At 53.6% G+C, this 13,769-nt stretch overlaps 1 protein-coding gene across 3 annotated transcripts in view; it reads left to right on the top strand.

Annotated features, from left to right (window-relative positions):
* The window catches only part of MYT1 (myelin transcription factor 1), a 118,678-nt gene that overhangs the window by 60,532 nt on the left and 44,377 nt on the right, over positions 1-13,769 (top strand). For all 3 annotated transcript variants that reach the window (XM_073236306.1, XM_073236307.1, XM_037006617.2), the window contains one exon: positions 13,384-13,484. Coding sequence is in view for 1 of the 3 variants with exons in the window: in XM_037006617.2 (XP_036862512.2) it covers positions 13,384-13,484 (101 nt within the window). In the remaining 2 variants the exon portion in view is untranslated. The remainder of the gene's footprint in view (positions 1-13,383; positions 13,485-13,769) is intronic.

Here is a 13,769-nt window from a genome sequence, read left to right as displayed (position 1 = left end):
CTCCCTCTGCTCTTTCCTTGTGAACTCACAAATAAACCAGAAGTTAGTTGTCTACAGATGTAATTTTAACGGGAATTTTGTAGTGTGAGTTTACAGGAAAACGGTCTTTGGGAGCCAGCATCATTAGATTAGTCAGCCTAAAAAATGCTCTTTCCCAGAAGGGATGAGAGCAGCTGGCATGGGTGCCGCCCTCAGGCGGTCTTTCTGCTCCCTCAAGACCCCAGGGCCTGGCTTCGCTCAGGACCCCCCCACGGCGGGCAGCGCACTGCCTGGTCTGGGGCGCTTCCTGCCGGCTTGGGGTGGAATGTCTTAAGGTCCTCAGCATATTTTCTCTCTCTCATGGATGGCTGAATTTTCCCGAATGTCACTTAAAAAAACCCTCAAAACAAAATTAGAGAGACGTTTCTTACTTGACCTAAAATGCCTTTGCTCTTGCACTTACGTGAAGCCTGCTTCAGAGAGAACAGCGGAGGGAAGATGCGCGAGGAAGCTGGGGTCGCCATGGGCTCCCTTTGTGCCTCCCTTGCCCCCAGAGCCCGTCACGCCGAGCTCTTTCCCCAGGCTGGCGGTGCGTGCTTGGGAGCTCTGGGCTCCTCTCAGGAGCAGAGAATCACCAAACCACCTCTCATTTTTAAATTTGCACCTAAAAAAAAAAAACAAAAAAACCACGATTGTTATTTCAATCAGATGGAATGAAAGTAACTCGGAGGACCAGGTTCTGACCTGCCCCAGCCAGGCTGTAAGGACGTCTGCCTCTGCCTGTGGACGTGGCCAGGGCTGTCAGGCTCTGGTGATGCACGTCAGGCCTCAGGGCCACCCCTTGTTTTAAGGCACCTGCAGACCCACAGGGTCTCTTGGAGTTGTTCAGACCTGGCACTGTTTGGGTGGTGTGCCCAGGGCTTGATTTGGGACTGCGGCCGGGGAGCAGGGCCTGTGTGATTGTGATCAGGCCCCAGGAGAACTGGCGTGGTCAGTTCCGTGTTGCTCAGGGTGGCTGGCAAGGTGGGAATGTGCATGCATGTGGAATCCAGACATGGAGGAAGAGCCGCTGTGCCATATGGCTGGAGCTGCTGCCAGATGAGCCCACGGGCCCCCACCGCACGCCTCACTTCACACCTTGATCGTGTTCGACACTGGTCTGAGGGCTCCGGCAGAAGCCATCTGGGGTCTTTCCTTTTTTTCCTGTTTTGTTGCCTAAAAACTACACATCAGAGGAGCAGCCCAAGCTCGTGGGTCCCTGGAGCTCCCTCCGCAGACGGGCCCCCTCACCTGCAGCCTGCAGCCCCTCTAGGCCTCTCTGGGGTGGGAGAGAAGAGGCTCTCAAGTGCCTTCTGTGGGAGCCGGAGCGTGGGTGCTCCATTTTGCCCCCAGCATTTGCTTTAGAAGGTCCTAGAGGTTCCCCGGGGCTCCCAACCTCAAGCTGAAAGTGTGCTTTAGTGCCCTGAATCAGTGAGTCGGACCCCAGTGCTGAGGACCCTCAAGGCACATCCCTGATTTCCCTGTGCATCCTGAGGAGCAAACTTGTTGGAAGTACCTCAGACTTTACACCCGCAGGGCTGGTTGAATTTTGAAGGTAAAACAGTATCAGCAGCCCTCCTCTTTGGGCAGCCCAGGCGGCCCCCCACCAAAGGAGCTGCCTGGTCTCCATGAGGCATTGCGCAGATGTAGAGCTTTGCCTGTGACAGATCGGGTGCCCAGGGACAAGGGCCCCCCCAGCCCCAGGTTCCCAGGGTGGGGACCACCTGGTGCCAGAGCCTGTGCTTCACGGGGGCCTGCCGAGTCTCTTCAGACTGCTACCTGGACAGTCAGTTGTGGTTTGCACATGGAATTGTGCAATTTCTCACACATTCTACCCTTAACAAAGTTTTGTTTAGGCAACAACAGGGATTTGAGATTGGGAGGGCTTACTGCATTTGACATTGTTTTCATTGAGACTGGACCATCATCGGTAAAGCAGAAATGTGGCTCAGGTCCTGAGGACAGATGGACACATTTGACCCTGTTACTTTGGATGCTGTGCCTAGGTTGGGCTGACCAGTTAGTGCCCATTAACATGCCTTGTGGGTAGATACTGTCATTACCACATTTTACAGCTAAGATACTGAGTCTGGGAGGTCCCTGGTTCTGCAAGGCTTCCAGAAGAGAGAAGCCCTTCACTCCCCGACAGGTCTCCCAGCCCTGCTACCCAGCATCCCAGATAGGCCAGGAGGATGTCCTCACCTTCCTCCTGGGCACTGTCCCCACCTGGGAGATGTCCCTGGTCCAGCCCAGCCAGCCTCCCAACATGCTCTCCGTCTCCCGACTGGGTCATCTCCTGCAGCCAGACTTCACCTTCGCTTTGGCCTCATGCAGATGCCACTCTGCAGCCCTGGGTGGACCTCTCAGGAGTCACTGACCCCCTTTAGGTGTTTGCCTGTTGAACCACCTCTCTTGGCAGTGGTCGCCTCGCATTGGCCTGTGGGTGTTTCTGCCTGCCCCTGAGGACAGCCTGCAGCCCACCAGGCCTGGGGCCTGTCTGGAGGAGGACGGAGGCCACAGGGTTCTGGCCTGAGGTTCCCTTGACAACACCGGGCTGGACATAGCCAGGGAGGGTTCTGAATTTGGTTTTGAGGTAGGAAGGAAAACTTAGGTGGGAAGAAAAACTACTTAAATGCTCAGTGAGGGGTCTTCAGTTTTGAATTTCCCCTCTACTATCAGCTCCTTCTTGAGGCTGGGGTCTGCATTGAGACCAGGTCCACCAGATAGGAAGTCAGACTGCATCCCGCAAACTGAAGGGTGCCTTTGTCGCTACCTGTTAGTGGTTCGGTTTTGCTTTGGCTAGATCATTTGGATTTTTGTGCAATCTCAGTGTGCTTCCATGAAGCTCATGCCCCGACTCTAGCCACAGACAGCTCCTTGAGTCTCATTTTGCACCAAAGCAGGGTATCTGGGAGGGTTCACCCCCTGCAGTATGAACTGGCAGTGTTCACCATCTGTGGGAGCGATGAGAAGCCGTGAGCTCGCTGCCATCTCTCGCTCAGCGGTTCTGGTGCTTCCCATCAGAATAGCCCACAGAGACCCCAGTGCCCTGGAATCAGGTGTCTGCTTCCTCAGGGCACCAGCCCAAAGGGAGAAGGTGGCTGTGTTGTTTGCATTGAATATGGTGAAGCTTTGTGACCCCTTAAAGCTCTCAGGCTGTGTCCTGAGGAGCTGGCTGTAGGCTTCTGGCCTTGATTTGCTGGTCCAGCTGCAGCATACATGTAGTTTTTAAGTTCAAAACCTGCTGCTGGGTGTGGGGTTCCCCATGCGCCAAAGGGTCTGAGCTTTCATGCTCTGCTTGCAGCCTGCACTTTCGGGACATAGGGACCCAGACAGGCTTTGATAATGAGAATTAAGGTCCAGCTCTTCCTGCACTGCAGGATGCATTCCCAGAGAGCACTCTGGTGTGTGTCAGTGTAGGGTAGTGGCAGGGCCTTCTTCCCCACCCTGCCCTTCCCCTCCTGGTGTGGGCCCCTTACTCCCGGAGTCGGTCAGGCCAGCTGCTTCTGGTCTGTGTAGAATGTTTGTGTTTTCTCTAAATTCTGTTCAGTGTTGGCTCTCTGTGTGCTGAGCACTGTCCATGCAGATTGAGAAATTAGCATCTGCACCCCAACCCCCCATATTTCTAGCCCTGAAGGTAGTAGGGTGGGACATTGTTGGGCAGTGCTAGGAGGCTGACAGGGGGCTCTGCACCTGTGAAAATTGACTGCCACGGGGGCCACTCTGAACCCTGGAACTGGGGCTACAGTTAAACTTACCAGGGAGCAGCTGCCAGATTGCAGCGCCTGGGGTTCCCTGTTCTCCCCACAAATAGGAATGCTTCCATCTGCTGGAGGTAGTGGGACCAGGTGGCAGAGGAAATGGGGCCATGGCTCCTAAGCTGGGAGGCTCCAGCACTGTGAGTCCCAGTTGGAGGGTGCTCCCTCCAAGTGCTGAGAGCCCTCTGCTTTCTAAACATGGCGTGAAGAAGGGCACAGACAGATACTAAATGGGGTTTTAAGAAACTTAGTTTTCATCTGTTTATACCAGAGAGAGCCTGTTCCAGTGCATCACCTTCAAGAGCCTAAATACAGTATGCTTTCTAGGGGGAAGGAAGTGGCCATTTCTCCTCTCCCTGGGCTGGGAAATTCTGACTAAAAGAGTTTCTGGGACTCGGGGACAAGAGCCCCAGAGCAGAATTCTAGAGAAGACCTCTCCTAATCCTGGAAGGCCAAGCTTTCCTCTCAAGACCCCCAAGACTTACAAGGAGGGCTCCCAGAAGCTGGTCCTGGTCCCCACCCCAGCGGGCCAGGCCCACACTGTCCCAGTCCTTTCCATCGCCTCTGCTGTCCTGTGCACCACTTCTGCACCCAGGATGGAGACAGCAGCTCTGAGTACCCTGGTCTGAGAGTCTCTGGCTGTGTGTCAGTGAGGCAGGCTCTGGGGTTAGCCTGGTCATTGCACCACCCTCCTTTCCTGAGCACCTGTTGTGGCCCAGGCTCTGGGCTCTGAGAGGCAGCAGGATGGGTGTGTGGGTTCTTCAGGCACCCTGGGAGCTGTGGAAGATGCAGGTGACAGAGTGGACACTTTCCCAGCTACTCTCCTGACCTGCAGCCTGAGTGGGGTAGGTTGGCAGGTGGAGGGAGCTGCAAACAGCTGCCTTGTCCATTTCTTGGGCTCTTTCCCTGGCTTCTTCCAGCTTCCTGTGCTCCCAGTCTTTCCTGCTGGCCTGGCATGAGATGGCTTAGGGTTCTTGGGTGTCTCCAGACTCCTTGTCTGGGGGTGGAGCATGTGTGCCCAGTCCCCACACTCCCAGGGGCTCGCCAGCCTAGAGGGAGTTCAGGATTGGGGCCCTAGTGTTAACCCTTGATGTTGAACTCCACTTGGGGTGGAACATTCTTGGTGGCATCTTTGTGCATCCTCATGGAGCAAGTAGTGTGTGCCAGGCACATTCCTGGCACCTGCCTGGGTGCTGAAGGCCTTGGCCCCAGCGACTCTGAGCTAGAGGCTGCTCAACACTACCATGCCCCTTCCGGGACCCTCTGGCCTGCCGGGGCTGTGCCCCACCCCCCCCTCTCCTGAGACTCTCCTTCCCCTGCTGGCAGGCTCGGTGACAGGCCGCTGGAGAGCATGTCCTATGATTTGGCTTGGAAAGTCATTATTACTGCCGAGCAGTTTAGCTGTTGTTCTTACAGTGCTGGTAAGGTTAAAAGAAGTAATAACAATAATATGAGAAAGGCTCAGCCACAGTAACTGCCGGCAACATGCTATTTGCATTTTTAAGGAAACACTTCTTTGAGACAGCCTGGGTGAAAGGTCACTATTTGCATATAAATGGAAGGAAAGTGGATGGTGCTGGAAGTTGCGTCTGTATTATTTTCTCAGCAGTGAGCTGCTGTTGGAGAGATTAGGGGACATGGCTTGCATTTGGCTTTTATTGAAGAGAGAACGTACCAGCGAGGCTGATTCAGAAGCAAAATAATGAGAGAATGTGCAGAGCTGCAGCGTTGCCAGCCCCCTGCCCCCACCTCTCTCTCTTCTCTCATTTTCACCTAAACTCAGCAGAAGCAGGTCTGTCTTTGCACCGCTCAGCAAGTCTTCATTTTACTTCTCTCTGAACTCCAGTTAAAAAAAAGAAAGAAAGAAAAAGAGCAAAACTTGCCCTCATTTTCCCCTTGGCCCTGTTTGCATTTCCTGCCAAAAGCTGGCCCTGTAGGTGGGAGGCCAGCACCTCCTGGAGACCCCGAAAACCCAGGAACAGAACCCCCAGGGCAGCTACACTCCAGGGATTAGAGTCCGGAAGGGACCCCAGGGACACCTAAGAGGTGATGGGTGAGAGGGAATGGGTGTCAGGTCTGGGAGCTCCTGGGGCTGCAGGAAAATGTGGGGTCCCCAGGGAGCCCTGCCGTCCCTGTAGCCCCTGCCTGGGACCCGCAGTGTCCCTAGGGCAGACAGCACTTCCTTTTGGATTCTCAGGGCTGTCAGCCTCTCTGCAGGGTCCACCCCACCTGCACTGTGCACTGGGGCTCATGTGGGAACCCCCAGGTGCCACGACGCCCCCATAGGGGGAAGCCAGGCAGGCCTGGGGACCTTTGGCCTTGGGCTTTGCTTTCGGCACCACACGTCTCTGGAAATGTTTTGATTCTTTATTTCCTCTATTGATATTGTGTCTGGGCACAGAGGGCAGGTGCTTGGCCTTCAGCCTGACCGCCTTGGGGCTCTTGCTTCCCTGTTGAGGAACCTGATGCCGTGAGGGTGGTGTTTCTCTTCTGGGATCTCCCCAGAGAGGGATGTAGGGCCTCTGGCTGTCCCGTGTTTTAGAATTTTACAGTGCTTGCCTCGGTTGGAGGTGCATCTTCTTTTTTATTCACTGTGCTGGTTACTTAATGGGGCTTTTGTCTAAAAATACGATTTCCTTTAGGTCTGGGAAATTATTTTTGTTATTCAATTCGTACCCTTCCCTCTCATTTTCTTGGTTTTCTCTTTCTGCAACTGTGGAGTTGGACGCTGGGCTTGCTCAGTTTTCTTCATTTCCTATCTTTTGGTTTTTTGTTTACTTTCCTAGCATATTTCCTCGATTTTGTCTCACAACTTTTCTGTTGGATTTTTCATTTTGGTTTTATGTTGTATTTCCAAATTGGGAAAGACAGACACAATAGTATTGTAACTTCCCAAATAACCCCCGTACCAACATCCGCCGCCCACCGCAGCCGGGGCTGGGTGGCCTCTGCTCTGCACAGTGCTCACGCGTTCTGCCCTTGTCCTGCTGCTGGCAGTGGTCCACGTGCAGGGAGGGCTTCCTAAGACATTTACTCGTTCATCCAGTGCAGGTTCCTGGATGCTCCGCTCCCCCCACAGACCTAGGGAAGCCCTGGACACAGGTGTCTGGGAAGGGGCCTCATTTTAAAGTTGGTGAGATCCTTCTGCAGTGCCCGGCAGCTGTGCGGTGTGAACCTGTGTGCCCTCCACGGGCCTCTGGGGGCATGATTTGGAGGTGGCTTTGGGGTCAGAGGGTCTTGGGTCCAGAGGGTGGAGTTCTGGGCTGGTCACCCCCAGATGTCTACTGAGGCCTGTGTTAAGTTTTGTGTGTGCCTTAAGTCATTTCTGCACTTTATTGAAACGTTTTCTTCCTGCTTTTCTGGGCTTTGCCTTAAACTTGAGTAGCAGCAATAAGGGGATGGATGAGGATTGAGAGGAAAAATACAAACCAGTATTTCCTTTTAAATGGCAAGATACGTTTATGCTCAGTTCCAGGGCCCAGATTTTCATGGATACATTCAATGTATGGCTCTGAGGTGGAGTGGGGGGAGGGGTGCAGAGACGCACATTGCCGAACTCTGCATCAGGAAAGCCGCAGAGGCCAGCCCTGTCCCGCCTGTGGGACTGGGCGTCGTGGCCCACGGGGGTCCCCACATGAGCCCCAGTGCACAGTGGCAGTGCACAGATCTGTGCTGCTGGTCACTTATGATGGGGGTCAGACTGGCTGTAGCCCTGGGCTCATGGGCCAGCTGGGACACGTCCTGAGGTGGTGGCGGGAGCTTGTCTGTGTTTGTGCCACGATGCTCTTGGCTGCACCAAAGAGGTGTCTTTTCCTGGTGTCTCCAACTGAGCTGCCTCACCTGCCGTACCTGGCCTGCCCCGCATCACTGCCCTTACCCACCTCCTGCTGCATCCCTGAACCCACCTCTGTGGCCTTGAGGGTAATGGATAGTGGGGAGTCCAGCTTGGACCAAGATGTGGGCTCACAGGACCCAAACTGAGAGAACCGAGTGCACCCTGCCGGTTCCGCTGTGCAGGGGCCCCTAGAAGTGGCCTCGCCGACCAGCTACATGCCTCTGAGCTAGGGGTCCACGCATCTTGGGGGGAGGTAGTTCCTCTCTTGTCAGGCAGCTCCTGTCGTCAGAAAATTGTTTTCTAACGTGAGCATCCACTTATGGTTCCTCTAAAGCTGCCCGGAACCCATGGACGCCCCCTCAGTTCACAACAGCCCTTGCCTGCCCTGCCCTTGTTTCTGCCACGACCTGGTGTAGCAGGAGCTCCTGTCCTCCTCGCCGTCTTCTGCCTCACCCCTGGGCTGAGCAGGACGCTCCAGAGGTCATCTGCCCCACACATCTCCTCTCTTAGGGCTGGTCGTCGTGCCTCTGGTCCCGAGCCCAGGTGAGAGTCGAGATTGCCTCCGGAGCCTTCCATGTGGGCTCCCTTGCGTGTGCCATTGACTTCAAGAGCAGCTTCCTTGAAACATAATTTACATGTCGCATAATCCACCCATTAGAAATATCCAGTTTGGTGGTCTTAGCATATTTATAGTTGTGCATCACTACAATCTACTTTCAGAACATTTTCATTACCCCAAAAAGAAACTAAGCCTATTAATAGTTGCACCCTTCCCCCTGCCCCACTAAGCTACTTTTTGTCCCTTTGGAAAGAGAATATGGAACTGTATAATATGTATTTTTTCCTTCTGACTTCTGTCTCTGAGTATGATGTTTCTGCGGTCCACCCGCGGTGCACTGTGTGTGAGCCCTTGAATCCTTTCTATTGCCAACTGCTGTTCAGTGGTATTTCGTATCATCCATTTAGCTGATGAATATTTGGGTTGTTTCACTTTTTGTTTTTTTTTATTCATTAGTATGAATACAGCTGTGAAAATAGTTGTGTACCTATTTTCTGTAGGCTCTCCGTAGACATGTTTTTTTCTTAGGACTATACCTAGGCATGAAATTCCTGGTTTATATGTTAATTCTATGCTTAATATTTTGAGGGGCTGCCAGACTGTTTTCCGAAGTAGCAGCACCGTTTTGCATTCCTATCAGCAATGTATGAGGCTTCCAGTTTCTCCATATTCTTTCCAACACTTGTTATTGTCTATTTAAAAAAAATATATAGCCATTTTAATGGGTGTGAAGTGTTTTAATTTGCCTTTCCCTAATGACTAGATACTGGCTGCTTTTTATGTATTGGCCATTTACTTATATGTTGTCTTTGGAGAAATGTCCATTCAAACCCACTACCCATTTTTAAATTGAGTCAGGCATCTCATTATGGAGTCATGAGAGATCTTTATGTATTCTGAATACAAGTCCCTTATCAGATACATGATTTGCAAACATTTTCCCCAGTCTTTGGGTTGTCATTTCACCTTATTGATGGTGTTGTTTGACACACAAAAGTTTAAGACTTTGATGAAGTCCAGTTTATCAATTTTTCTGTTATTGCTTGTGATTTTTGGTATCACATCTAAGAAATAATTGCCTAATGCAAACTCAGGAAGATATATGTCTAAGTTTTCCGAGAATTTTAGCTCTTACGTTTAGTTCTGTGACCCACTGTGAGCTGATTTTCATGACGCAGCAAGAGGGACCCCACCTCGTTATCTTGGATATTCCATGCTCCTTGAATGGCCATGTGAATGTTAGAATCAGTTTGTCAGTATCTGCAAACAAAACAAAATAGCTGCTGAGGTCAGATTCTGGCAAGATTCAGAAAATAGCAGTGGCTCTTTGGGTCCCAGGGCAAACTCAAGTCTTGTGAGAAGCAGATCTAATTGTGAGCAGGGATGGGAGTCAGAAGGGGATTGGCAAGTGGAGCCGAAGGAGTCTGTGCAGGATGAGGGGAGGCTCAGGGCTGCAGGGGTGGGCAGAGTGCGCCCACCACACCGGGACGGTGCTCGGCTCCATGTGGTGTGGCTGTGCCGGCCACTCTTCCAGGACTGCTGGTTCGGTGGAAGCTGTAGGCACGAGCCAGCTGGAGTGGGCAGCAAGGGACAGGGTCAGCATGTTTGAGTCCCTTGAGAAATGCAGTTAAGAAGGGGACAGAGACGGAGAGGAGGCAGGACTGGGGTGTGGCATCCAGACAGACATTAACAGAAAGCCTCCCGATGCCTTGACCTTCCTGAAGAGCTGCGGAGCCCCAGAAAGGGTCCGGTTGAGAGGGAGGGACCAGATATTTGAGAGGAATGTGGGATATGATTGATATTCCTGACCTTTTCACTGGTGGTGGGAAGGAGGACACATGAAGCCCAGACACAGAGGTTGGCATCGGTGAGATGCAGGTGAGATGCAGGCTGCCCCCTGTGTCAGGGACCGGGAGGGAACAGAGGAGGGCTCGGGCGGGCGTGCACGCTGGTGTGTCCTGCTGAGCGGTGGGAATCTCTGCTGAGTGTGTGTCTGGGCAGGGCAGGGTATGCACGGGAGCGCCGAGACATGGGCTCCCTCTGAGGGAAGACCCTCCTTTGCAAGCTCAGTGGGGGCAGGTGGTAAGAGCTCCTGGCTCTGAAAACATTTAGGCTTTCCTCAATGACCACCTGGCCTCTCACTCAGCTTTCGGGTCCTTTGTTCTTATTTTTAGGGCAGGTGCGGTGGGGGGGGCGTTTACGCAGAGGAAGGGGTTACTGGCAGTGCTGGGGCGGGGTTAGGGTCAGGGCTGGGTTCAGGGTGGTCTAGGAACCATTCCAGGAGCACATACCCTTCTGTGTGGGACCCTCCGGGAGGCTGTGGGACTGGAAGTGACCACAGACATTGGTGTCAGGAGGGAAGCGTGTGCTGTCTGTGGGCCCAGGGACCCCAAAGTGGGGGTATCCCCAGGTGGCCTCAGGGCAGCATGGCCTGCGAGAAGCTGGGGCTCTGGCTCCAGGGCTTTGTGCTGCTGTTCCATGGGAGCGGTCTCCATGCAGGCCTGGCCGCGCTGGTGCTGTGTCTGCAGCTGAGCCGCGGAACGTGGGTAGCATCAGGAGAGGGCTGTGGCCTGGGTCAGGGCTCTGGCCCCGCAGGACTCGCGTGTCACCTGCCAGTAGGCCCTGCTTGTTTATGGTCTGCTCATCGGGGTCGCGTAAAAGTGTCTGAGGCCTCTGTGGAGCCAGCAGGGTGCACTGTGCGAGGCCCTGGGGAGGCGTCTGGGACCCCTGCTCCCTAGTGGCTTGCTGTGAGCAGGGATTCAGAAGAGAGCATTAGAGACCTAAAAGGCCAAAACAAGGGCTTGTTGGAGGAAAACCTCCTCCTCACTTCAGATTCCTCACAGTAATGGCAGTGGCACTCTCACACATTCCCTTTGCACCAGGTGTGGCCAGGTGCAGGAGCAGAGGTGCTCTACCAGCCCCCATCCCCGTCCCCTCTCTGCCACCTGCTGGTGTCTGCCGGCAGCACGACTTCTGGAAGGGGCATCCTGATGGGATCCCCGTGTTTCTGCACAGGGCCTTTCTTTGGTCTGGGGGCTCTCAACCTGTTTGGGATGGGGGCACATGGGGTGAGGGCGGCTGAGTGTGTCCAGGAGGGAAGGGCCTTGTCTGCAGAGACCTGGCCACACATAGATCCCAGCGGGAGGTCGAGAGGTCCCCTTGGTTGTTTCCTAGCAAAGGAGAAGGTCCTTACTGGACTTGAAGTATTGACTATAGTTTGTGCCAGATATCTCCTAGGAAAAGGAAGGAATTATGTCAATGTAGGAATTGGTCCTCATAAATGAGATTCTCTGGTCCTGGGGTCATGTGACTTATTTAAAACGGGGCTCTGCATCCCAGGGTGTGGTGCTAAAGACATCACTGGGTGCTGCTCTGTTCTCACAGAGAAGGCAGGAGTGGCTGTGTAGAGGTGGTGATGCCGGAGGGGGTGTTCTTGAAGCCCCAGAGCAGGTGTGCAGCACACGGCACGTGGGCAGGCTTCCTTTCCAGACTCTCCTGGGCAGGTGAGAGAGGAGACCCCTTGTGAGCTGGCCATCCTCAGACAAAACCAGAGGCTCCTTCTCAGAGCCTCACCTGGCCCTCCCCCACTGGGCTTCTCTGGGAAGCAGGGGAGACCTGGAGCAGACAGAGCGCAGGGAGTCACACGGGTGGGGGTGCTTCTAAGGCACTCTGCTGCTGTGCCCAGGGGGAGGGAGCAATCCTGCTCAAAGCACAGATCTCAGCATCTGTGTCCCCCCTTCAGCTGTCAGTGAGATGTGTCCCAGCCACCTCACATATTCACAACTGTCACGCTGACAGGAAATTGCCCGGTGCAGCGTGTCTGCAGTCTTCTCTCCTGGGAGGTAGGTGTGGAAAGTGAACCCCAAGTGCTTTGCAGCCAGGGGTCTCCCAGCCTGTCATTGCTGAAGATGCGAGGCCTCCCATCTCCCTCAAATTCTCGTGGACTCACCTCCTGAATCTCCCTCCCCCCATCCCCCTAGGGTGGGGCTGTATGTTCCACCCCCTCACCCATGCTGTTTGAAGAATCCTCCTTGTGGGTTCGGGACCCTGCATGGCCCCCATACTCCATCCCCCACACTCCTGTTTGGGAATCTGAATGCCCGGTGGGTGGCCCTGGCCCCATTTGGACTGTGCAGATGACATCACCAGGTGCACTGGAGACCCCAGGGTCTGGAGACATCTCACAGCCACACCTCACTAGGGAGGCCACCTGGGTCTCCTGCAGGTGACCCATAGCTCAGCGTGGGGTAGGCACACAGTAGGTGCTCACAGTAGGCAACACATCCTGCTGTTTCTCTCATTCCTTTGAAGACCTTGTATTAGGCTGTCTCCTTGACAACCTCTGTGCTTCCCTCTGTGTCTGTGTTCCTGGAGGTCACAGGAGGCCCTTTAATGGGATGGAGGCATCTCCAGACAAGCAACTGCTGTGGCCTGAGCCACAGGGCGGCCTGGGGCAGGATTGGCGCAGTTCTAGAAAAACAGCCTTTGGGGATACATGCCAGAAAGCACGAAGACAAGGAGGACAGCATGATGACCGTGGGCCTAACGGGCCTTCAGCAGAATCCAAACTCGCTTCCAAGCAGAAGCGGAGCAGAATGCAGAAATACTCATTTTCTGTTTTTATTGTTGGTTGCTTAATGACCTTCTTTTGAAATGCTGCAGTGGTAGAAAGCTGGTTGTCATGGAAACAGGGAGTGTCGTGCAGGGAATAGGTACACAATGCATTTCTTTGTCACGTCCAGCTGATGCTTTCAGCCTCTGCTTAGATGTGTGAATTTATGTGAGGAATTGAATATTAACTGGAGGCATTGCCTTGGAGAGAGACAGAAACACAGGGAGAGGAAAGATGCTGGGGACAGGATAAAGTGCCCACACTTAGGGACCGTACCTGATTGGCACCAGCTCCCGGTGGAAGCAGCTGTGCTGGTGAAATCCATGCCCACCCTAGGGCATGTCCCATGAAAAGCAGCTGCAGCCAGGCTGATGTTGCAGGATGCCAGATGCCTCTGAGCAGTGCCCCAGTGAGGGAGTGATTTTCCTCAAAGAGCTTCCATCTCTTGTTCCTGGAACAACTGTGGGGCTACAACTTTGCACATCTTTCCAGAAAAGGGGACTGGATAAATGCTGTATACAAGATCACCTCAAGTTTCTTATCTCTTCCCTGAAGCTGGCACAGCTGGCATTCATTAGGTGTTCTTTTTTCTGACCCTCAGAAAATGAGTTCCGGTGTGAGCTGCTGAGTCAGAGGTGGACACACGGAGACAAGGCCAGTAACTGTGGGACCTCAAGACTTCTCCTGGGTGGACACGGCAAGGTGAGGTGCTCAGAGGGCCTGGGCAAGGTCTTTATCACTCCTAGGCATGGAGCACAGAGGTGATTTTTGGCTTAGGCATCATAAATCTAGGTTAGGCAAAGGATAATTGGGGGCTAGGGCCCATCACTGATCTGATCACTTTTAAATTAAAGGAAGAAAAATAACTCTGAAAGGAATAAAACTAAGATGTGACAGCAGAGTCTCACCTTTGGCCAAGTTGCTGCTCTGGGGTCTGCCTGCCCTGGGCTCCCTGCTGTTACCTGGACAGGCTGGGAATCCCTGAGA

The sequence above is a fragment of the Manis javanica genome, chromosome 5, assembly GCF_040802235.1.
Source record: "Manis javanica isolate MJ-LG chromosome 5, MJ_LKY, whole genome shotgun sequence".
Taxonomy (NCBI): domain Eukaryota; kingdom Metazoa; phylum Chordata; class Mammalia; order Pholidota; family Manidae; genus Manis; species Manis javanica.
This window is presented reverse-complemented; position numbering and strand designations above follow the sequence as displayed.